The 26,772-nt window shown below is 33.9% G+C and overlaps 1 protein-coding gene across 11 annotated transcripts in view; it reads right to left on the reverse strand.

Annotated features, from left to right (window-relative positions):
* Positions 1-10,149: 10,149 nt before the first annotated feature.
* SLC16A7 (solute carrier family 16 member 7) overlaps positions 10,150-26,772 on the reverse strand; it is a 175,242-nt gene continuing 158,619 nt past the window's right edge. For all 11 annotated transcript variants that reach the window (XM_027591774.2, XM_027591785.2, XM_027591780.2 and 8 more), the window contains 3 exons: positions 19,115-19,258; positions 15,257-16,075; positions 10,150-11,126 (listed from right to left, as the gene is read on the reverse strand). In XM_027591774.2, the coding sequence (XP_027447575.1) occupies positions 10,858-11,126; positions 15,257-16,075; positions 19,115-19,258 (1,232 nt within the window). In that variant the 3' untranslated portion in view covers positions 10,150-10,857. The remainder of the gene's footprint in view (positions 11,127-15,256; positions 16,076-19,114; positions 19,259-26,772) is intronic.

The raw sequence follows: 26,772 nt of genomic DNA on the forward strand, positions 1-26,772 counted from the left end.
AAAGTACAAGGGCAACACATAGAAAATAGTAACAAATATGATAGACTTTACTCCATCTATTCAGTTATCGTGTTAAATGCCACTGGTCTAAATGCACTAGTTAAAAAGGAGATAATCAGAGTAGAACAAAAAATAAGATCCACCTATATGTTGCCTATAAGAAACTCATTTGAAATATGAAGGCACATATAGATTAAAAGTGCATGGATGGAGAAAAATATACTTTGCTAACACTAATCAAAAGAAAGTAGGAGTAGCTATATAATTTCAGACAGCACATACTTTATTTACAGCAAAGAAAGTTATCAGGGATAAAGAAGGGTATTATATAATGATAAAGGAATCAGTTCTCCACAATGATCCTTAATGTGTATGTCCTTAACAACAAAGCATCAAAATATGTGAGGTCAAAACTGAAGAACCGCAAGGAGAAATTGATGAACCCACTGTTATAGCTGGCAACCTTCAATCCTCTATCAAAAATGGACAAATGCTGGATCTAGCTGGCAAAAAATCAGTAAGGAAACAGCTAAACACAACAACACTATCAAGCAACCGACTATAATTGACACCTATAGGCTACTTCATCCAACAACAGCAGGATACACTTTCTTATCAAGTTTACATGAAATATTTACCAACACAGACCACATTCTGGGCCATAAAACAGACCTTAATATACTTAAAATAATAGAAAGGAGGCAATGTCTGTTTTCAGACCACAATGGTGTTAAACTAGAAATCAATTAACAGAAAGAGAACCTTTTAAATCCCCAACACGTGGGGATTAATCATCATACTTCTAAGTAACACATGGGTCAAAGAAGAAACGTCACGATAAATTTAAAAATACTTTGTATTTTTACAGAAATCAGTTGTAGCTGAGGTAAAACTCTGATGGGGGATGTTGATAATGGGGAAGACTATGCATGTGTGGGTCGGGACGTATATGAGAAATCTCTGTGCTTTCTTTGCTTGAACTTGAAACTGCTTTAAAAAAATAAAGTCTACTTAAAAAAAGTTAAAGGAGGGAAAATAGGCTGGAAGTGGTTTGAGGGCACTTCTGTGGTGCAGGTAATGGTCTCTTTTTAAACTGAGTGTGTTTCTTCTGTACATTCATGAAAAGCTAACAAACAGTAGACATTCATTTCAGCCCTTAAGAATGATTTGTATTTTGGCTGTGTTTGACTTCCAATGACATTAATCAATTATGTGTATTCTGAAAAAAGTAGTACTCTAATATTTGAGCTGATGTTGGAAACTGTTTTGATTAGCATAGTGTAGCACAGCATTTAATGGTCCTAAGAAAAAACTGCAGATTCATTTCGAAATTTAGCATGAACATTTGTCATTTTAATTTTATTTTTTAATTTAATGTGCAATACAGGTTTTTCTTGCATATATATAAATATATATGCATGTACTTTCCAAGAAACAGCATAGGCCTGCAATAAAAGTAAGTGAGCAATAAGAAATAATTAAAATACAATAAGAATAGAGCACAAAGGAATATATACAATGCTAAATTGCATAATTCAGACAAAAAGATATTTTTGTTTTGTCTGCTCCTCCCCATCCCACACCCAAAAAAAGAAGAACTGAAGCTTAGTAGACAAGAAAGCTTATGATGAATATAAATATTAGAAAATAAGTAGCACCTTTGGTCAATAAAATGATTGTCAACATTTATTTCTAGGAAGCCTAAGAGAGCATTTCTGATTTTGTAAATAAAACTAGTTAATATGTACCATGAAGTTTAACTGCTGCATATTTCAGAACTTGCATAGAATGTTTACTGATGGAATAAAAATGAAATCTTCAAAATAGAGTATCAATTTTTAGATAACAAAAATGCTACAGGTATTTGTTTTCTGTATCTTACTTTGAAAATTAGCTAAGAGAATTCCTCTAATATCCATTCAGCTTGCATCATAGGATACTGTAGTATTAATTTAATAATCTAGATCCACCCATTTATTTCAATAAAGGAGTTTTTCTGTGCATGGCACTTTTGCCAGGCATTAAAGCTGATGCTATAACAAAGATAACATCCTTGTCCACGAGGAGCTCACATTCCAGTAAGATAGAGATGAATATTGAAAGTAATATTCAAAACTGCACGCAAAATATGTATTCCCATAAAGGAATTCAACATTTGGTTTCAAATTAGTTGTGCAGAGAAACAAACTACAATTAACAGAGACAGTACAAATGAAAATTGAGTGGTAAATGATTCAGTAGTCACAAGTCTGCTTAAAAATGAAGTAGGAAAAAAATGAAGTAGGAACATATTGAACTGAATATACATTTAAAATAATAACACCACAATGTATTCCTGATTTAAATAAATCTACATTGTTTAAAAACAAAATATGTATTTGTATGAAAATCCTAGTTCTTTCATTTTGTTAAATTTTCCCCATGTTTTATTTGCCAAGTTCAGAACTACTGTATATGCAAAAATTATAGAAATAAATATATATTCCAAGATCAAATCACAATCACTTTAAGTACATTCATCTGTAAGAAGGCAAAAAGAAGTGCATTCTATCTTATATTTTAAAACTTTTACTGGCATTTAAATTATTTCATACCATGTTGATTTTTTGAAAAATGAAATATGTACAGCCATGATTTAGGTCATGTAAAAATAACTGACTGGATCATCTTAGGTGTCAAGAAAATCTACCCTTTCTCTTCATTTCCCTATCATAGTTTGATAGACCAGGTGACAGTAGGATCATTTGTTCAGTGGTCCTTAAAGTGCCTGGAGAACAAACAAATCAACTACATTTTTTCACTTAAAAAGTCATAAAAATACAGCCAAGATACAACTTATATTAAAAAAAATAATTCTACAGATTAACCCTTAAAAAATATTGGCAAAAGTTAGCTAGGTTGGCCATTGCCAAGCAATGTCTTATATCTGTCTTCTTAGCAACATGTCGTTATGTATAACTTTATCCCAATAATCTTACTTTTAATATTTGCCCAAACGTAACCAATGGGATAACAAAGAATATTTGATGAAGCATATAAGTAGTAAATATTTTCAGAAATTCCTCAGAAATAGGGAATAATTCATTCTAGGGAACACTAATCAATATAGTAGTTTAAAATATTCAAGGGAAGTGCTTTTAAATAAGAAGCTTCAAATCAAATGTAAATTTTTAGCAAATACCTCTTACTGTCCCATCTTCAACATAGGTAATTTCTATACCTGACTCATATCTAAGTAATTTTGTGATCTCATTTTATCATATTACCAAAAGGGGCCTTCTATTGACTGACGTACTCACTGATGCTACTGAGGCTTGCCCAGTCAAAAAGACAAGACAAACTGAGTATATATGGATGTCAGTTTGGCTGAATCTAACCAAAACTTCACTAACTACAAGTGAATCATAGGCCCTGTTCATGAAAGATTTTACTGTGTACACATCAGTTTATCAAAACTTTTATTAAAGTATGTTCTTAGGGTAATATCCTGATGAATTAAGCAAACAAATACCGAGTACAGATTTTTACACTTTTACAGAGCAAATTCCTAATAGCAACCATTCTCTCCCCTTCACTAGGCATCTTTATTTAAAAGTGATTTTTTTTTTCTGAAATAGAATCAAAACAGAAAACCTGAAAAAAATATCTATCTAGATAAGATGGGGACAGAGGAAGATGGTATTACAAAGATAAAAGAAACTATATAGAATTGCCAGACACCTTGTGGTCAGGTTTTATGTTAACTACATAGAATGACCATCTAATAAAGCAAGAATTTTTTGAGATAGGTCTTACCCTAATAATTTTATTAACTCATCCTCAGATTCTTGGATCAAGAAATATTGTTGGAACATTCTCCTCAAAGTTATACAAGGATGATAATTTCTTGCATCATTTAATAATTTACCAAACTTGCATCACGTGTTCTGTGCTTCTGGAATTAAATTTTTAGGAACCAAGTGAATGAGCGTTCAAACTAAAAAGTAGGAACATAAAGAAGGGAGTAATTAAGTGGAATGTTGATCGACACAATTCTATAAACAATATTGGCAAGTAATTTTAATGACTTAGATATTGCTATAACAGACGATTATATTGTACAAAATCAATCATCCCACCGAATTATTATGGTTCAGTTTACTCAGAATATCTACTGTGGGGATCATTAAATACCCTTCAAAATAAATTTACAACATGATTTTGCTAAATATGACTCAGGAGTAAATACACTCATTTGGAAATAAAGGATTTAATCATGCAAGGTTAGAGTAAATGTTTCCAGGTAGAATATGTATTCAATTCTATAAAGATTACCATTAAAATAGGATGGCGTATGCAGTTCAATGGGGGAAAAAAGGTGGGTCAGGAGTCAAAAGACTTGGTCATACTTCCTACCCTAATTACCTCAAAAGATAGATAAATGTTAAGGCAAAGCCCTTAACCTGTTTAGTCTTATTCTGTTAAAAAGTGTGCAATTCTAACAAACCTAATTTAGAGGGTTGAGAAGATGAAATGAATTAAATATAATTTTGATACATAAATATATCAAAACAAAATACAAATATAAATCAAAAAACAATTACATCTAATGCTTAGAAAATAAACACTCAAAAGATTTATTTATTTGAGAGAGAGAGAGAGAAAGCACGAGCAGGGGGAGGGCTGAGAGGAGAGGGAGAGAGAACTCAAGCAGACTCCCCCGCTGAACATGGAGCCCAACTCGGGGCTCAATCTCACGACCCAGAGATCATGACCTGAGCTGAAACGAAGAGTCAGACAACCAACTGAACCACCCAGGCACCCCCAAAATAAACACTTTAGTTCACATGTCTTTTCTCACTAAACCAGAAATCTTCATACTTTAGATACAAATAGAAAGCATGTGGTAGAAAAATAAAGTCCTTTAAATAGTATATCCAAAATTTGTACTCTACTCTAATGAACAAGCTATATAAACTAGGTCTAACTTCAAAAACTTATTTAGATCGAAATGACAGTAAAATACCAACCAACCCAGAATAAAGCTTAGAGGAATATGTTTCAAAATTCACCCTGAAATCCATAAAGAATTCCGATCTGTTGTTCATCTGAACAGAACTTTTATACCAACATATGCCTTGATAGAATATTGAGTAGCAGTGTTTTTCATACAGAGCTTCTTTAGCTTATTTTGCCATATTTGAATTTTAACACAAAAAAAGCTTGTTTTGCTATATGAAGAAAAAAATATTGCTGAAAGAGTAATCACCTACTGAAATACTCCTGAATGTTACACCACTATTAACAAGTACCATAAGGAGACTGAAAAACATGACAATCATGCACACAGGGGAAGCATAACTAACACCCGCCAAAGAAACAAGAATCTGTATTAAAAATGCCCAGAATTGATGAAAAATGCTTAAGAACCTGGCCTAGACATTGTGAAAACAATGAAAAGAAAATAATTAAAAAAAAATAAGTATGAGAAAAAAAGGTGAGAAGGTAAGGTAGCTCAGGATTGGGATGGGAGAAATAATTCAGTCTAAAAAATTTCCATATGCTCTGTAACACCAAAAATTCTGTTGCAATATTACCTTTTCTCTTAACACAGAGACCTAAAAGTATGATTCTCAGTACTATAACAATGCTTTCATGACTGTTCAAAGTGAAATAAAGCGAAGAAAAGGCAGTGTGGGGCAAGACTAACATAAACCAGATGCAGGATCTTGTAGGAGTTAAAAATTAGTGTACAAATAACTGATAGCAAGGAAGAGAAAATAAGAACTACCAAAAAATGATGTGATGCTCAGCAAATTGTTCGTGTTTTAATTATCAACAAAGATAATTTCTGAATTTTGATTATACAAGCATTATAATTACTGATAATTGAGCCTCTCAGCTTTTAAGTGGATGCACATGGATGTGCAAAAATCAAAGCCTAAAAAACAAAGTGAGTTGAATAAAGATTCTAATTCCAATTTATATCTAATAATTTTGATGCTGCTTGGTACTATGAAGTGTTGTGTTACCAAGAAATCTACTTGGTAAGATGTATCCAGGATCTCGTTGCATTGAAAGAGCATATAGGATATGTAATGGAGCTGTGCTGTCCTGGTAAGCTTTGTTTCTCAAAGTCGTGAGGCCCTTTAAGAACACTAGAAACATCCAGGATAGTTAGTACCAAGGACAAGAAGATTGATTTTTCTAGATTCCTAAAAATCATAATCATTTATATATTTATCATGCACAAGGAAGACATATTAACAAAATGTCTTCTAGATTATGAGCACCTTCCTTATCCAGGATACCTCAAGCCTCCAGCACAGGAGTTCCTTCACTTGTGAAGTTGAGAGATCATGGCCAAGAGTACATACTGTTGATTCCAGAAGACAGCCATTCCTTCAAATCACAACTAAATAAGACTAGATGCAGCACGTGTGACTTTGTGAAAGATGTAAGACACTAGAAGTACACCATCTAAAATAATGTTAAGGAGAACACTTTTCTATGGAAGTCAAAAGTCATAGAGGGAAAGGGCAAAAGCAAGGACACTTGTTCTGTCTATAGACAAGTGGACAGAGAGGACAACGGCAGTTACAGATGTTCAAGGAAGCCTGAAAAATGATTTAGAATGTAGGGGTAGTTGCATTAAATGATGAAAATAAATATATACTGTATAGATGAACCAAATCATTTATATCTTATAAATTTTTAAGTTTCTTTGGTAGCTTGGATGATCCTATAAATGGGAATACCTGTAATTCTGAATCTAATGTTTTGTATGAAGTACTTTTTGAGTCATAATAAGTAGCAACCAATATGGGAATTACTTATTCATAAAGAAAATAACATTTTTCTTCTAAATCCAACCTCAGGGAAAATATATTATCCGAGTCATAAAAATATGTCATTATTTTTGTGCAGAAAGTCATATTAAAACAATTATGGCTATTATACAATCATTACCACTATTTGGGATAATATGCATTGGCTAGAAAAGCAGGCAACTTGAAATTATATATTCGGTTTATAGCAAAGTCTCTAATGAACGCTAAATAAATCAGAATACAAATTGCAGTTAAACCTAATTGGTTTACTGTAAATTTTTTGTATCTATATTTTATCTACCTTTGCTTCTATAGATTCTATTGAAGGCAGCATGCTAGTGAACACCCCAGGGGCTCTTTCTGCTTTTAGATAAATCTGAGTTTTGGTTCTGGTTCTGTCACTTACTACTTTCACTTAGGATAATTAGCTGAATTTTGTGTGTCTGATTTTGTTTTGTTTCTCTCATCTGTTATGTCAGGTCAATAACCTCTACTTACAATTTGGTTTGAATATTAAAAGGTATTATGTAGGCAAAATATTAGTTCTATTAAATGGAGCCTAATGATCATGATTTTTAATTTTGTTTTATTACAAGTGTGTAACATTATACATATGAGAGGGCTTTTTTTTTAAAAAAAGGTACTTTAGATGGAAAATAATTTTCAATTAACTGATTAAGGATTTCTCCACATTTATAATATCAATATAAAAACTTACATTTACATCATACATCTTTTTTCAGTATCCTCAATTGTCATGTGCAGGCAGAAAGGGAGGAATAAAAATAATCGAGATTTTTAAAGTGCACACTCAAATATGTCAAACTTATTTTACTTATTTTCTAGTGTCCAGGGGTGGGGCATGAGATAAGACAGTTGGAACTTGATATTAAAGAAGTGAAACTCATGTGAATTTATACTGAGAAAACGTCATGTCTTCCAATGTGAAGTACACTAGAGCCTGACCCAGTGCCTCTTAAATGTGTGTTGACTGGACCCTCCCAAAAAAAGCATTGGGAAAGAGGGTAGGGATAGGTCAGGACAAGTCTATACCCAATATTGTATTCTTAAATTAGTGAAGGCATATTTAAGGTTAAATTGTGAAAAATAGGAGCTGCTAGTTTCACAAGTAGAAAAATACTTAAAGTAGCCAGTGATCATGAATTATTTTAGTGCCCTGGTTGATAACCTCCCTTCTTTACCATTCCCCAGTGGGGGAATGGACTAAAAGAATTTTAATGGTGTACTCTGATTTTGCTTCATGACATCACTGATCACTGCAGACACAGAGGCCAACTATACCGCTTCCTCTAGACTATGTGAATGTTCTGAGCTGATATTCTCTTCTCGTTCTTTGAAAGATTCTCTTAAAGCAACAAATATTCTCACAAGTTCAAGGGAGTGGAGAGTGTGAATGACTAGAAGATTATTTTACCCTGGAATGATTCTCAATCCTTTATGTGAGTCTCTGTCACTGTTTCAAGTGTGTTCTAAATTAATTTTCAACATTTAATATAGGAATTACAATGTGTGCATATGTGTAACTTTGGGTAGAGCTGTTGCGAGGCATGGCTATATACATATCATGTGCTTTGAATGTGCAATTTTACTTCCCTTTTTTTTTAACATTCTAATATACAGTGTTAGAAATTTCTAACAAGTTAATGAAGATGACCAAAAACCAACAGAACAAATACGAATTGGTTTTGAACTGACAAAAACCTCATTAGTAAGTAAATAAACCTCCTTCCATGGAGGAAGGCACTGGAATGCACCCACCAGCTTGTCTCTACCAGCAGGTGACAAGAAGAACTAAAGCCGTGGGCCCAAAACCCCACTATCATTACTTTGCTGTTTATTTCCCCCTGGGATCTGATATGTATATTAATTTAAATATGTACCCTCAGAGAATTGAAGACGTTTTTGGAAATGTTTAAGATTGGAGAGCTGCTACACAATTTATGATGTTGCATTTCTTATGAGTCAGAGCTGAATACAAAAGGACTAATAATATGAAAGTAGCTCATTCAAGACTCAAGACTGGGCAAAACTAAATTAAAACAGCCATACACTGCCACATTTTGCCTAATATATTACCTATGGTATTGGCACAAGTTGCTTTATTTCATACTTAAAAAATACAAATTCCTCTTCATCTGCAAACAAAATGAATGCTAAATGAAATATGGGACTTCTTATAGCTTCCTAAATATGAGCCACATGCTTAACCAGTGCATAAATTTTACAAATCAAATCTTTAATGTTAACTATTACAAAAGCTTGGTGTCCAGGTGCAATCTTATAGGAAATAAGACAGCATCTGCCTCCACTGCTATTAAAAAAAAATGAACAGCAAATTCCTTTTGACATCTTAAGAGTAACATCACTTCAATAATCAAGGACTAAATGTTTTTCATTAATCATACTCTTAATTTAAACTTCAGATTTACTGATGTAAATACTTACAACTTTAGCCATAAGGCACAGATTCTTTCTTGTTTAAAAGTACTGTATTACTCTAAATGGTATTTATAGTTCTGAGTGCACAGTAACTATCATATGCCTGAATATTCAAAGCTGATTCAGATTCTCAGATGTTTTAACATCGTTATGAAAATGAGAAACTGCTAAATTAAACTGGCCAGCAATGTTGCAGGCCTCTTGCTATCGTGTGATTAACTATGCCTACCCTTCCCAAGTGTGTATACAGAATTAACGTGCAGTCTCCAGTTCTAGAAACCTTTCCTAACAGTCTCCAGTCTCCCTGTTATGTTCCCAGGCAGGAGGAAGTCTCACCAGGAGGGGGTGGGATTGAGGTGCTGCCATTCCCCACAGCGTGAGGCATTTCAGCGGCTGGGGGAAAGGCCTGTTTGGATTTCTGAGTTTTGCTTTTGCATTTTAGGGAGGGGCAAGAAATGACAGAACTGAGAGGGCTCAGTATAAGCACCTCTCCCTCTTAGTCAGCTTTACTCAGATCACTCATAACAGTAATCTTCTGATCACTGTTATATGTTGGGAAAAATTAGAATTCAGCTTATTTGTCAGCCTGTCAACCACGATTCCAGTAAATTCCATTTTGAAGTCTCAGTATGACAGTGAGTCTAGACTGAGTTCTGATTAAAATAAATCCCTGGTTATTACTTTCTGGATCAGTAACGAAAATCCTTATAAAATCAATGAACGTAGCTCATTGTGAGGAGTCAGGCTTTTAATTTGATTTACATATTAAGTAAGAATTCTGAAAATTATTTGAGGGTTCTATTCTCTAGCACCAGGTACTAATGACCGTCCTCAAAGAAATCACGTGCATGGATTAATCAAATCTAATAGTGCTCAGAAATAATGGTTTAAAATGGAGGGTTTTTTTTTTTTCAAATTTATTTTATACATGCATTTTTTTTACGCAGTTAGTTGCATTTTTAAATTAAGATCATTCTCATTTTCACCCATGTTCTTATCTTTAAAATTCACATTGTAAAGTAGTATGCAGATATAACACATTTCTTCATTCTCTATGGATTTATTTTTAAAGTTAAAAAAAGTGATATTCTTTTTGAACTTACTTGTCTTTTGTTCACTGGGACTCTGTGCACATGTGTACATATAGGTGTGTGTGTGTGTGCATGTGCACACCAAGAAAATTCATTTTCCTTCAATTCTACTTAACACTAAAAAATGATATTTGGACAGGGTATTCTTATAGGATTAAACATAACGCCTTCTAACTACTTAAACCAGTGGTTTGGGATTCAGATCTCTATAACCAAGACTGGAAGTCACTGGAAGACTTTAAAATTATTTTAACCATGACAACCAGAGTCATGTATGGAAATAAACCCATTGCATGGATTCTTTATAGGCATAATCTCAAAACTGGACTATCCAAACAAGTGTTAAAAAACAAACTTATAAAAATTTGCCATTGAGGAAAATCTCATCTCCATCCTTCGTTATGCCTCCTCATTTCAAGTAAAAACTTCCCCAATATTTTGAAAAAAACATACTCCTAAGAAAGTCATAAACACTGAAATCAGAGATGTGATTCTTGTTAAATATTAGTTTCTCTTTCTGAGGAATTATTCTCTGTTCTTGTACTTTTGATGTTAACATCATGATGGTTAGATTTGTTCAAGGGTTCAGACTCTCTGGACTCAGGTGTATGAAGTTTCTTCTTCCTTTCTTCCTCCTCCTTTTCCTTTGCAAGCAATCTGTAGTTTATAGCGTTGCCGATCAGCAGCCACACACTTGATAGGAACACAATAGCCCCACAGGCTATATACATGTATTTATACTGTCCAGTTTGATCCACCAATTTCCCTAAGAGACAGAGAACATCTTTTAAGACAGCATAATAAAACAGCCCTAAAATGATAACATTTTCCAATAAATTCTTCTACAAAGTATGTACCCATTTCTTATTTAAGTTAATATTGAATGAGTTTTTAACAAGAAATATTCTAGATTATGAATTCTCTGTATGCATAAAAAAGGCATATATGCATACACAGCATTATATTACCAGTATATTAAATTTATTAAAGATTATTCCCCTCAATAAAAATGTACAACCAAGACAAAATAGGTATGTACCTGTTTGTGTGTATATTCATAAATACATGTATGTGTGAAGCATGTTTTTTGTATCTATGTGTATATAAACAGATATATTTATTAACTTTTATACATTGAGACTGCTTCATCCTTTCCATGCTTCTTTTCAATAAAAAGGAAAAAAATTACATTTTTTAGGAAAGACCCAAAGGCTTATTTACTCAATGCTTTTTCTATGCCTATCACTAGGCTAAACACTTTTTTTTAAAGATTTTTAATTTATTTATTTGAGAGAGAGAGCAAGAGAGAAAGCATGAGTAGGAGAAAGGGGCAGAGGGAGAGGGAGAAGCAGACTCCCTGCTGAGTAGGAAACTCAATATGGGGCTCAATCCTAGGACCCTGGGATCCTGACCTGAGCTGAAGGCTGAGGCTTAACCAACTGAGCTACCCAGGTGCCCTTAGGCTAAACACTATTAAATGAGGTAATATCTTATTTAATCCTTACAAAATCACTATGAAGTAATTTGATCATAGTTACATAGCCAGTGAATGGCAGAATCTGGAATCTAACCAAGGTCTATCTGAATCACAGATTCTTTTCTTTTCTTTTTTTTTAAAGATTTTATTTACTTAACAGAGAGAGACATGGCGAGAGAGGGAACACAAGCAGGGGGAATAGGAGAGGGAGAAGCAGGCTTCCCGTGGAGCAGGGAGCCCAATGTGGGGCCCGATCCCAGGACCCGGGGATCATGACCTGACCCGAAGGCAGACACTTAATGACTGAGCCACCCAGGCGCCCCTGATTCTCAGATTCTTTTTTTATTTATTATTATTATGTTATGTTAATCACCATAATTACATCATTAGTTTTTGATGTAGTGTTCCATGATTCATTGTTTGTGCATAACACCTAGTGCTCCACGCAGAACGTGCCCTCTTTAATACCCATCACCAGGCGAACCCATCCCCCCACCCCCCTCCCCTCTAGAACCCTCCGTTTGTTTCTCAGAGTCCATCGTCTCTCATGGTTCATCTCCCCCTCCGATTTCCCCCATTTCACTGAATCTCAGATTCTTAACTATTCTTCAAAAGAGCTTCACCATACCTCTTGGTTAAGAGTCATATCATAACTTTTTGGGCTAATCACAATTTTTTAGTTTATCCATATCTAAATTATTAAGGCCACACTAATCAGGAAGAAAGTATTTATTACATTTGATTATTTAGACATTTAAAAACTAGCCTGATATCATATAACCTGAAGATTTATTGACCCCCCCTTTTTTTTAGAGAGTGAGTGAGTGAGAGTGAGCCCTGGTGGGGGGATGGGCAGAGGGAGAGGGAGAGAGGGAATCTTAAACAGGCTCTACGCCCAGCGTGGAGCCCAATGTGGGGCTTGGTCTCACAACCCTGAGATCATGATCTGAGCCAAAACCAAGAGTTGGACGGTCAACCAACTGAGCCAGCCAGGTACTCTGGTTCATTCACTTTTAAAAATATTTCAGTTTATACTTAATTTTGCCTCTTGCTTATGCAGGCACCTAATTTTTAACAATGATGGTGTATGCAAATCCATATTATTTATTATATGCATATTTGAGGTGATTCTGACATAGGCCTGTTTCTTTAATCAGAATCTCATTCATTCTGGCTAGAATCTAGTTAGTGGCTCAGTATTAAATTCAGCTACTTGTGAAACTGCCTATTTGAACAAAGTTCTCTGTTTTAATCAGTTAAATGGTGGAATAGGCTTATTTGAGTGTGCCATATACACACACATAACAAAAATGCATAATTTAAATTTCTATTCTAGCTTTAGTCAAATATTTTTATTCATACAATGATTGTTACACCACTAAATACATAAACATTAGGTCTATGGCCCCATCAGAGTTACTATCACTTTGGGCTGCCATATCAACATACTTTCTAAATGTCTGGGGAATTTTTTAGCATCATCAAGAAGCCAGGTATGATTTCCAGAACTAAAGCTTCAGCTCTTGTGAGTGCAGCAGTGAAAGTGTGAACTGAAAAAAATAAAACTAAAAATGGTACCGTATCTTCCACTGCTCTGCTAACAAGAGTAGCAGCCCCAGCAACGGTGTGAGAAGTAACTACAATGGTACTCATTTACCGAGTGCCTACCATGTGCCGGACACCATTCTATCAGTGATCAGATGCTACAGAGAAGAAGCCAGTCCAAAAGTCAAGGAGGATCAGGGATAGCAGGAGACAGAAACAGGATGAAAAAAAAAATGGACTTATTATGGCTACAGCCTGAGAGCTTCAACAAGGAGCCCCAAACTGATTCCTGCCTTTGCCACTACTGGTGCAATGGTTTGGCAATATTAACACAAGAAGCACTCAAGAGCACTGAAACCTATATAAATTTTATTAATACAGGTTCTCAGCACAGGTAGGAATAGTCAAATCAGATTCCTTCATTTTCATCCTTAGAGCCTGCCCACTATGTCTGTTGACCTGACTTAATTTTTTTTCTAATCCCACCATCACTGGTGAAATACAATTTTCTCTGTTGATACTAAAAATTTTGCTGCTAATGAATCGGCTTCTAAAACACATTTGGTAAAACTCATTCTGTAGGAAAAGATAGGTCAGTTGTAGTTGTCTTATGCAACAAAATCAATTAGCTGATAAATAAGACTGATTGGCTTTCGTTCTTCTTGAAAATTGTTTTGGTGCCATAGCATATCCAATATTAAAAGATACACCACCCAAAACATCTGTGCTAGATAAACAAGGACAGCCCTGGTAGATAGAAAAATTCAATAACTATGCCATTCCTGACCAAGTGAAAAAGCAAGGCAAATGTCAATGATACCTAAAGATCAACAAATTAAATACAAATTTTCCCAATTCAAAGTGATTTCTTGATGTATGGAATTGCTGAATCACCATATTGTACACCTAAAATGAATGTAACACTCTCTGTTAACTATACTGCAATTTTAAAAAGTGATACCTTGATGTCATGTAGGGAAACAGTTTAAAAACTGGAGAAATTTACGTTTAGCCTGGCAGTTACTGTAACCACTAGGGGTCAGGCCAAGAGCCTAAGTGAATACCTAAGTTTAGGAAAAGACTGGCCCGCATAACGTTTTTGATATTTATAACATTAAAGTCTAAGACTGAACAAAGTCTTAACTTGAAAAATGCACTTATACATGTGTCGTAGTCTCCTTACTGTAATTTAGCACAGATACTTTCATAGGCATCATTGAAAATATTTCAGATCTTAAAATCTATAGGTAATCATTATAATTTGGAAATGTGGAATATATCTGTTCAAAATGAGTTTCTTTTCCTTACTGAATTTCATATACATATATATGGGTATATATGTACATATATATGGGTATAAATATATACATATATTTCTGTCGGCAATATTATAAAAGTATGTTATCCTTAGGCATGCAACATATTAATATAACCAATGTACTCCAATAAAAAAAATAGATCCTGACCTTTAGTAGCATTATTTTAAACTTTTGACTCATTTTAATATAAGCAGAAGAGAAATTTGTTCATCAATGATAAAATGAAGAAAAAGTGGAATTTTATTATTATGACACATTTTTTAGAAGCATAAAACAATGGATATGGGTAAAAACCTGAAAATTATGTTACTAATTATCAGTCTAGCTTAATTTCTTAAGTTCATAGGTCCTGGCTCTGAAGGAAATTTAGGTCTAAAATCAACTATTTATGAAATTTAAAAATACATACATAATAAAACCTAAAATTAACACACCCACAGTCTTTCAGGCTATTAGTATTTATTATTACAAGCCACAACATACACTACAAAGAATGTCCTGGCTAGTTGATATTCATTTATGCTTTTTGCTTTTCTGGATGAGAATTATTCTTACCAGCAAGAGGAGGACCAAGAAGAACGGGGCAACACTCCACCACTGTGACAAGTCCTACAGCGCTGGAAAACCTTTGAGGGCCAACCAGGTCCATGAGAGTTTCAAAGAGGACACTGCTAACACTCCCAAATCCAAGACCAAAAAATATAGCATATAACACCAGGCTTGTGTAGTCCTCTGCCAGTGGGCACAAGAGATGGCACACTCCATTGAACATGACTGCAAAACTGAAGAAGTACTGGATTCGGGGGCGGATAAGTTTGGAGTTTGCAATGAGTCCTCCAGCAGGTCTAGCAAACATATCAACAAAAGCCATAATAGACAGCAAGAAAGCTGCAGAATATTCATCAATTCCTTTGTCCTTAGCATATGGAGCCAAGAATATAATGGGGGCAAAAAACCCTAGAAACATAATGACATTTCCAGATAAATATATCAGAAATCCCCTATGCTTAAAAAGGGAGAAATCTAAATACGTATTGACTTTCTCCCATGCTGATTTCTTCTTATGGCTTTTCTTCACACCTGAATCATCCACTCTTATGCCAATCTTATTTTTAGACGTATTGGTAACTTGTTTGGGTTCAACAGGTCTCATGAGGGACCCAGCCACACAGGCATTCAGCAGGATACCTCCCAAAATCAAGAAGCTTCCTTTCCAGCCGAAAGTATTAAAAAGGTACTGATTGAAAGGAGCCAATGTGCTTAAGAAAACAGGACTTCCCGCCATGGCAAGGCCATTAGCCATGGGTCGTTTCTTATAGAAGTATTTGCCAATGATCGTTAGGGCTGGTTGCAGGTTGAAGGCTAGACCTAAACCTAAAAAGAACAGAACAAAGGGAACAAAAACACAAACACATTATGTCACTCACAAAAGGAATTACTCCTTAAAATGTACATTCAAGTGGGGAAGGCAGAACTAAAAGTGGCAAAAGCAGGTAATAATTTTTGATAATTTTAAATATCATGGAATTGTGCATAAACAGAGGTTCTCACAACTGGACACTTGATATGTATGACAGTTTCATATTCCTTTCATGTGAAAGCAGAAAAATGAAATCAAGAACATCTACTGATGTTTCCATAATCACAGAACTGGATGAAATTATTAGTTCTTAGTTATAATCACTTAATACCACAGATAAATTAATCCTCTCTATTTACATAAACATATTTACATGCATTATATTTATATACGCATATATAGAATAGATTCCTCCTTTGTGGGCAAGAGTGCATTTAAATGGGAACACTGTTTTTAAGAGTGGAACAGAGTGAACAGATTAAAAACGTTGCTGTTTATGAAAATCTTAGGTCTCTCCAGAGATATTTCTTTCAGAACTGTGCAAATAATAAACGAGTAATAAATTAATGCCATTAATGTCAGGCTCTACATCTTTCACATTCCATAGTTCATGAATATAGATGCACATGTGTGTTGACTAAAAAATAAAACTTTTGCTTTAAACATTTTATTTCAGAGATTAAAACTCATTCTTTATATGATTCAAAGGTTCCTACTATTCCTACTGATTCCAAGGGAATCCCTTGGCAGTGCTGAGTATCACTTTTGAGAGATGAATTATTTCTTATAGCTTGCCAAAGTATTATTTAGCAATAGTAATGATTAAGTTTGCTTATAAAGCACATAAAATTGATTTAGATAAGGTACCTCTCTTTCCCCTTTAGCCTAGGCATTATTCTGTATTAGTTTAGGGGTTATAGAAGTAAGAAGTCTGCATTTACCAATTTATGTAAATTGAGACAGTACTGCCAAGTGGTTAAGTATTTAGACTCAGGGACAACTCAGTTCTCAGTACAAATACTTATTGCAAACCTTTGATACTAATATTTTCTATGAGTAGGAGGGTCCCTAAAAGCTGACACAAAGGAACCAAGAACATGCTTTGGAGAGTAACACGGTAGTATGCTCTCTCATACTATCACAGCCCACACCTGTGAGACATGCAGAATAAGTGTAATTTATAAATAAGAAAACTGTCAGCCTATGCTCAGTGGCTTGTAAATGGAAGAATCCAAATTAAAACCCAGGAATTTTGTTTTGAAGGTCAAATTTCTTTACCTAATGCCACCCTCCCCTAACCCCTAGCCCCATTCGGTCACCTAGAATTTTGCCTTCGGGTGTTAATCCAATTTCTCCTTAGGAGACGGTGGCCATCTATTTCTTATTCTGACAGGGTAAAATGAACATGAGATTTGAAATCCAAAGATCTGAATTTGCCTCGACTATTTACCTATGTACAGCGTTGGACATAACACTTAGACTTCCTGAGTTCTAATCCCCTCAACAACAACAAAAGAGGGTTTTGCCAAAGTCAAGTAAGTTCTAGAACTGTAAAATGTTATATAATGACATATGATGATAATTATATGCTAGTATTTATTTAAAAGTAACAAAATTCTGGGTACTCTGTGAAGTACTATGTATTCATTTTTTACATGAATCATTCCAATGATTCCCAAAGTAAAGAGCTTATCATTTTCCCCATTTTAAAGACAAAGAACTGAGATATAAGGAGGCTAATTTACACATGACCAGCTAATATGTGCTAAATTAGGTTTAAAAATTAGACTGTCTACCAAAAAGTACTGGCTGATAATGCCTTAAGATAAATCTCTCATGGTATATTTAATGGTTGACTCTAGAAGCACCAAAGCCTTCAAGACTCAGGAATTGAAGTTAGAATAACATATAATGCTGTTGAAATTTGTGGTACAGTAATAACAAAATCATCTTTTCCATAATGCATTTAATTGTGGGCCCACCTGACTTCTATGGTCAAATATATAGTATTTCTGCACAAAGAAAGGACATTCTCTGCACTATGAAAATTCCTAGATACAAGATTCTCATTCAGAATGTCAAATGGTATTTTACCACATCAAAAAGGAAGACAGTCATGGAAAGGTTGTAAAGAGAAAGATTTTAACATCATTATTACTCTAGGCTTTAATACATCTTATTTTTTTTCATCAAATGATACAAAGTTCAAGGTTAGATTGATGTAAAATTACTTTCAAAAGAGAATATATTTACCGTTTTTCTGTGAGCGTAAGGAAATGATTCAGTTTATATATTAAAATCTAATTTTTCTTAAAATTTTGAGTGTAGATTTGTTTAATGCAGTTTATTGTTGACATTAATAAAAACAGTGTTTTCCAAATGTACCTATTTAGGTAGGTTTGAGTCAACAGACATTACGTATGAGGAACAACTGTAACAGAATGACAGTATGACATTTAAAACCATGTGTTTAGTGGCATATGTGCCTTACAGAGCTTTTAAACAATTAGAATCTTTTGTAAGGAAAAGAAGGGACGCCAATACAGAGCCCTACCACTAACCAGAACACAGACAAAAAGAATTCTGTTAGAGCTAAATCAATGCATGCAGAAAATATCACTGGTATCATTTTTAACCTATAATGAATGATAAGTCAGATACTCTAAAAAGTAATAAGTAATAAAAATAACTTTAAAAAAAATGAAGCTATTTATATGCCAGGAAGTCTGTGTCCATAATATCATCTTAACTGGCTGATGAATAAAGGGTGAAATGGTAAAACTACATCAAAACTGTTTTCTTTTTGACATTGATATCACAGCACCTAATGTATCTGATAACTTGTTTTTTCCATTTCTTGAAATAAGTTTGATTGGCTATTCCAAGCTAGTATTTCAGTGTACTAGATGAAAATACTTTAAGATAGCATCTGATATAAAAAGTAAACTCAAAGAAAACAATACGAATTGTTCTGTTGTTTATGCTTCTTACAGAGCTTTGCAAACAATGGAAGTGTTAAGAAGAGAATAAGCAGAAAACAAAACTTGACTTACCACAAATGAATCCCATCGTGAGGTAAAGCTCTATTACGTTGGTACTAAAAGAGGCTGTGACCATTCCCAAACAGCATAATAAACCTCCTACCATCACCACTGGTCGGCTACCATATTTATTCACCAGAACACTACTTATGGGACCTGAGATAGAGAGGAAATTAAAAAATGTTCAGTTGCTGGGTCATTTACTTATTTTTAACAGTTGTTAATTTTGAAAGCACATTTTAATGACCAAAGAAAAATATTAGTTCACATAGAATATAATGAAGACTTTTCAATACTTCCTAATCACTTTGATTGGTTATCTTTAACCATATATATGACAGCACATAAAATCATAAATTAGAAGTGTTTAACATATAGTTTATGACCATAATCATTCAACTTTTGATGGGAAGGTTTTCAAAAGGACATAGCTATACTAGCCAAATATTTAATAAATGCAAGCAAATTTATGTAACAATCTAGAGATTATAAAAATGACTTGTCTGTGTAATAATTTTATTTCCTAGAACAATATATGTGCACATACACACATAGATCCTCTTAATTAGAGCTTAAATTGTTTTTTTCATTATACCACAGTATGATTTTTAATACCATATTTCCTTGATTCTAAGATACCAACATTTTCATATCTTATTATGTTAGAAATAAAGATGTCTCACACTTGAGGTCTCTTAACAACCCCTGTTCATCAGGTGATAGTCATAGATAGCAATGTAGTGATCACTGCTTATGCTTGCTTGAATTTGGTTGTTATTTCTGTCGCTTGGTTGGACAATGGCAATTCCTCATACCTCAATCAAACCATTTAAGGGCCATTTGAAGAAGGAATATGAATATGAATCCTGATTATTGTCTAAAAAATCTTCTGTTAACACATTCTGATAATGTCAAGAAAGTACCAGCATCAAAACTTACTGAATGGGTAGAGCAGCTTAGATGAAATTACCAGAGAAAAAAATGGTGGATCTCTCTATTAAGATATGCTGTATCACGGGCAAACAGAACAGCCTTATGTGTGAAACACGAACACTGAGAACTCGGACTCAAAAACTAATTTAGGAGAGCCAGATACTGAATGAGAAGAGGTTTTAGGAATGCTTTACTCATTTTATTTAATGTACATTTCCCAATGTATGTGTGTGTGTGTGTGTGTGTGTGTGTGTACATATAAAATATGCAAGAGTGATTAAAATGATTAAAATCATCTGTTTAACTATGTCTAAAAAAGCTCTTTTGGTAGTTATAAAATAAAAGTTCTAAATATTAATAAAGTGTTGTGTTTTATTTTAATCACAGCATTTTTGTTTTTTAGTGGTGCATCATAAAATAATGGTGCAACTTAACAACTGAGGTCATCTTAGATTCAGTGAAAGTCCATACTATTTTATGAGACCTGTCAATATGTAAATAGTTTAATTTGACACTTCCTCCTTAACTTAAAATTATATTTCATCTAAAACAAGGGCCATTGCTTTGAAGGAAAAAATATTACATTAGGTCAGAATTCTCAGTCCAATATTTAGCCTAGAAAAAAATTAAATGATTTTTAGTTAATACTATAACTTAAAAATTTGCTAAGTGCAATTGTACTGCATTTGAGAATTTCTACATGGATAGTATTTAAAATACATTGAGATTCATTTGTCAATACAGCTTTATTCTTTCACACAACTATAGTTATTATTTTTATTCCTTAAATATAAGTTTGAAATAAAAACTTCATGGCCTAATATTACTCCACAATATCTTTTTAGGGAAAACATACTGGTAAAAAGACATAATTTGACAAAAAGAACTCAAAAATAGAATACCACTTTTGCATTTAATACCCCCCACAAAAAAACTAAAAAGGGCCATATGAAAGACAGCTCTATAAAAACAACAGAGTTGGGGGTGAAAAATCAATGAAAATTGTACAAGATAATGTGAAAAGAATAGATTTCTGTCCTAATATGGTATAAACTCATATGATTTAGGAAATTAGCATTTTCATTAAAAAGCACATAGCTAAATTCAAATGGCCTTTGTGAGAAATGAATTGATTAGCCTTGGTTAATTATTGAACTTAGGTGTGGGTTCCTTTTCTTAGAATTATTTAACCAGTTCACTTTACTTCAATTCAATTTAACTCAAATCAGTTCAATGCACTATTTCTTGAGCTTCTAGTATAAAACCAGTTGATACACGCCAAGTATAAAATAATAAAAACACAACTATAATCATCAACCCATTATAATACAGAGGGAGAAAATATGTTATTTTAAGAACTGTGATGGATGCTTTGAAAATACTAGACTATCAGAATTTATCAATTACTTGGACTAAATTTTCTCAGTACCATTGACATTATAAATACCATTTTCTATGTGATGCCTGGATAACTCACAAATGTACTAATTACTAAATTTTATAAATGCGTTTGCCTAAATGGTATAAATTTAAATTTGAACACAGGTGATGAATCACAACTTAATTTGCAATGTGTGGCAAATAATTATATCTATAGTTCAGAATAACCACATCAAGGCTTTTTTTTCCATGACCGTGATTAAGAGTGGCCACTAAAGAAAACATTTAGAGGTGTTGATTTTTTTTTTTTAAGAGACTGATAATTTCTACTGTGGTATCAGTCAAGATGCAATGAGAGTTCTAATTTTAACAAATGATTTTACTTTAAATAATACACTTTAAGTGACGATCTATAAGATAATCTATAAGGCATGTATTTACATAACTCATCTATAATCTTTTTTCTAGTAAAAAAAGATATACTTTTGAAGTTGATTTGTTTAGAAATAATCAAAGCTCCTGGTAAGGAGTATAAGCATTTATAAATGCTTATAAAATGTCATATAGAATATTTCTAGTTTGTAATAGTTGTAGGTCTAACTGAAATTATGATACAGAACAAAATATAGTTATTTTGTAAAGAATCTTTAAATGCTTAACATTAGCTTGAGGAGGCATCTAACACTAGATATATAACACAATGCTATTCAACACCTCTCTCTCTCCAACCTACAAGCAGCTTGATTTATTGTATTAACAAGAAAGATGGAGTTTCAAGAAAAGAAATTCTCATCACATGTGATTTTTGTTAAACATGAGCTAGCCTCACAGGTGTCCCTTGTTGATGAATCTTAGGCCTAATTATATTCTGAGGTCATTTATTCTTTTATCTATTAATTCAATCAGGATGGAAGCTTTTACTCAGCATATGTTTTTCAAGGAATCATGATGTTTAATCATTAGTTAAGTCAAAAAACAAAATTCTCTACCTGCTGAGAGTTACATCTGAGCCCATGTCCAAATAGAGCAAAGGTCTACTGTTCATCCAAATACTTCGTTCTATTTGTTTGTCGAGCAGTTAAAAAAAAATGATGTGCAAGAATAACATTGTCTTATTTCCAAAAACGTTCACGGAAGTATCAGACTATATCTAAACCAGAATGATCTACCTACTGATTTCTTCTACTGAGCTTTGCAAAAATCTCAGAATTTTTAGTGTCCAGTTTAATAGTCACTTTCACGCTAGCTGTGAAGCTGTAAAGGAGGACTTTGTCAGAGAGCAGGGGAAGGATCACAATGTTGTCACCCACACTTCAGCTTCTTCTTTGTTTTCTGAAAGCTATTTCTGTCTTTTAATGGCTGTGGCTCCAATAACACTTATTCTGTTAAAGAAGCTTATGTGCATTCTTATACATTATAGGGAGTGTTTGCCCATTCTTAGAACTCCTGTTGCACTTATAGTTGGTCACACACACACACACCCCCCACAACACTTAATCCTCTTTCATTTGTTTGAGTCTTGTTCCTACATCCTATTCTAAGCTCTGGGATGGTAGTTGCCATATATAGTGTTATTATTCTATTATTATTCATTAATTTATTGAGTTATTACTCTCTGCAGGCAGTGTGCTAAGAACTGTGCATGCATTATTGCATATGATTTTCATGGCAACCTGATAATTATAGCAATGTAACGGTTGATAAAACTGAGACATGCAAAGTGTTGATAACTTGTTCAAGGTCACAACAATATAAGTGGTAGAATGTGGATAGGAGCCCAGGGTCATCTGATTATAAAACTTGTACTTTTCACTACTGTGCAGAAAAGAATTAACATATCAGGTATGAGGCTTCCATCCTCAGAAAGGCCTGCTTGCAAGGCTGGCTCTTGGCTGGCACCTGGGAACTTGGAGTTTCAGAAGTGTTTCCACCATTCCCTAACTGATAAGAGTGGCTCACTGTGCCTTAACCATTTCACAAACAATGTGGTTTATGCTGAACATCTGCCTTCCTTCCCAGAGTGTGGACTTTTAGGCATGCCAAGACAGAGAATGCCTATATGACCAGCAACCCAACAGAAACCTTAAGCAATGAGTCTCTAATGAGCTTCCTGATAGACAACACTTCAGCTACGTTGTCACAACTAGTTGCTGGATTAACTCTATCCTTTGTGATTCCATTCGGAGTGGACTCTTGGAACTTTGCATCTGGTTTCTCCTGTACTTTGACCCATGTGCTTTTTCCATTCCTGATATTGTTTTGCATTCTTTCATTGTAATAAATCATAGTCATGAAAAAGACATTGTTGAGTCCTGTGAATCTTCCTAGTGAATCATGAAACCTGAAAGCGGTCTTGAAATATCTCTTCTAATTTCGAGTTTTGCATATAGTTATAAGCAAGTGATTTTTTTTGTTAAATATTTTAAAAATGTATGACCAACAATATATATGAACTGGTCTATTCCTTTGCATACTATTATTCTGTTCTGTAAACAAGAACTTATAGTGCTTGTTTTTCTTTTGTATATGGCACGAATACATGACAAATGCTGTGAGAAAATTTGGAGAATATGTTATGTAATAAACATTTCATAAAATATATTTGATCAATCTAAAAACATGAACTGGAATTGACTATCAATTTGAGGTATATAAAAATTTTATGCATAGCATAAACACTAACAGAAGAAATGATAAACTTCTATAATTTATTTTTCTTTTGCTTTATTTCAAATTTGTATACGTGGTATCCTGTCAAATCAAATGATAAAAAGCACTAGTGCAGGACTGGGAAAAAGTTGTTTGCAATTACAGAAATATATCTGTGTTTACTACTGTAGTATTTTTCTCCCTGACAGGGGCTTTCAAAATTTGAAAGATTTTTCAAAGATTATTTGAATTAAAAAACCGTTGCTATTTTAATTTGGATAGAGGATGGGATCCGCTTCATTAACTTCTTGTTTGCCTAAGGTTTATCCCTGCACTGAAGTTGTATTAAAAATTCACCTGGTGGGCGCCTGGGTGGCTCAGTTGGTTAAGCGACTGCTTTCAGCTCGGGTTGTGATCCCGGGGTCCTGGGATCGAGTCCCGCATCGGGCTCCCCTGCTCTGTGGGGAGCCTGCTTCTCCTTCTGCCTCTGCCTGCCACTCCCCCTGTTTGTACGCTCTCTCTCTCTGTCAAATAAATAAATAAAATCTTTTAAAAAAAAAATACACCTGGTTTCTCTCTCCATGTGATCTCTTTTCATTTAAGGTCAGTGAAAAACATGAGGGGAGAATCCCTCATAATTAGGAAGCAGCTATTACATTTGCCTTTCTTTACAAAGGATGGAGATATAAATGTTATCCAGGTCAATCATCTTCAGTTAGCATGTTGCTCAATGATGATTGTGCCAGTTTGATATACTAGAGCTCATCCAGCGTTTATAAGAGATGAATCTTTATAGCAGATACTCATAGTTTATTCACTCAGCATTCAACTAGTATTTCAGATTTTAAGTAAATAAAGGTTTTTAATGAATGGTTTGAGTAGTTGTAGAAATCAAGAAAGGGGTTGGTTAATATGCTAGGTATACCTGCACAGAAAGGACAGAGGGGACTGGAGGGTGACATGGTCTTAAACTCATCTTTGCATTTGTTGTTCCATTTGAAATATTCTCCCCTTTATATATAAATGGCTTATTTTTCTCATACTCAGGTCTCTGCCGATATATCAGCTTCTCAGAGAGACTTTTCACCATTCCAATAGATAAATCTACCAAACCTTAATACGGTACTAAATGCTATTTTAAAATACACCTAAACATCAATAGCTCATTTTCCACACCTTCTATATTAAACATTTTTCTTTCTTCATGTATCTCAATACCTGTCTGTCATTGGTGGGGTTGTGAGAAAAGTTCTGTAGTTTTACTTTAATGAGAAGATGGTTATTTTTATGTTCCCTCATCTTTTCCTCTCTCTACATAAACTTCTGCATTTCTGTATTAATTTGACCACAGATTGTTCCAAACTGGCAACATCACAGCTGTTTAAAGGGATGCTCATTCTGTTTGTATGGGGGCAGGGGGGGAGTAAACAAATTGACATCTTATCAAAATCCTTTACTACAAATCAAAGGGTTTAAAAGTGGGCATTCTGTGCCCATGGACAGAAATGCCAAACAACTTCGTTGGTGTTTATAGGTTACATTATTCCCAACCAGGAAAGACATTTTTATTTCTTTAAGGCTGGCACAATGGCCACATAAAACAAAAGACCAAAAAACCAAAAAAACATTTCTCTAGGACTTGGCACATTTCTAAACTCTTCACATATACAATCACATGTAATCTTTATAATCTCTCTAAAAGTTGGCAGTATTTCTTCATTCCCATTTTAATACATAAGAAAACTGACATGCAAATAACAGCTTGTAAGGATTGCTCAAGCACTCTGCTATGACTGCCTGGGCTAGAGCACGCCTCGCACTCCTGTGAAGTGTCATTTTTCCTGGGAGAGGTGACTGCATCTCTTTTACATGTATGATGCGCATTTCTTCAAAATAAAAATTTATATTTAATTTACGTTATGCAATATTTATACTTTATATTGCCTGCTCTTTAGAATAATTTTTAAGAAGGCAGAAAAAATAAGACTATATTGCAGGAATTGTTGGTTCCCTCCCCAAGAGCCATGCCCTCTTCCTTCTTCCTAAATGAATCCTGATTTTATTTTATACTTAATCACTTCTGCGACACCCCAGGCCTAACTTTTGGGAGTGAATCATAAGTACTGTAAGCCAATCATGATAAGACATGAGCATTTTGGGGCAATTTATATAGGGTAAAATTTTCTGGAGGCTTCTGGGAAAGGATGCCCTTATAAAGCAATAAAATGCCTCTGTATGTTGTCAAGAGAATGTGATGTCTTGAGGTGCCATAGTCATCTTTCTACTATGAAGGGTGCTTGAAGATAAGGCAGATATTTAAGTCATTGATTAGATCAAAGAGACAATAAAATCAACCAAACCAGAAACTACTACCTACAGACTTCTTGTGATATGACATCATAAAACTTAAGTAGTGGTTAGTTTACCAATGGACACTGGATTTTTGCCTGCTTTCAGTTTAAGACATCCTAATATAGTAATAGAAAAAACTCAATTCCTATTAAAAATTTCATAAAATCTGTTAATATTAGCTCACACTAAAAAGCTGTTAACATTGGCTAAATACCCTCTTTTCCTCTTAAGCTTGTAAGGTTACTTAGTTTCACAGAATTATCTCGGTGTGATCTAACTGTAGAACATTTAAAGTGATTCTGATATTTTTCCAATTGTTATACTCAATTAAATGTTATAATAATTTAACCTCGATA

Source organism: Zalophus californianus, chromosome 9 (genome assembly GCF_009762305.2).
Source record: "Zalophus californianus isolate mZalCal1 chromosome 9, mZalCal1.pri.v2, whole genome shotgun sequence".
NCBI classification, from domain to species: Eukaryota; Metazoa; Chordata; class Mammalia; order Carnivora; family Otariidae; genus Zalophus; species Zalophus californianus.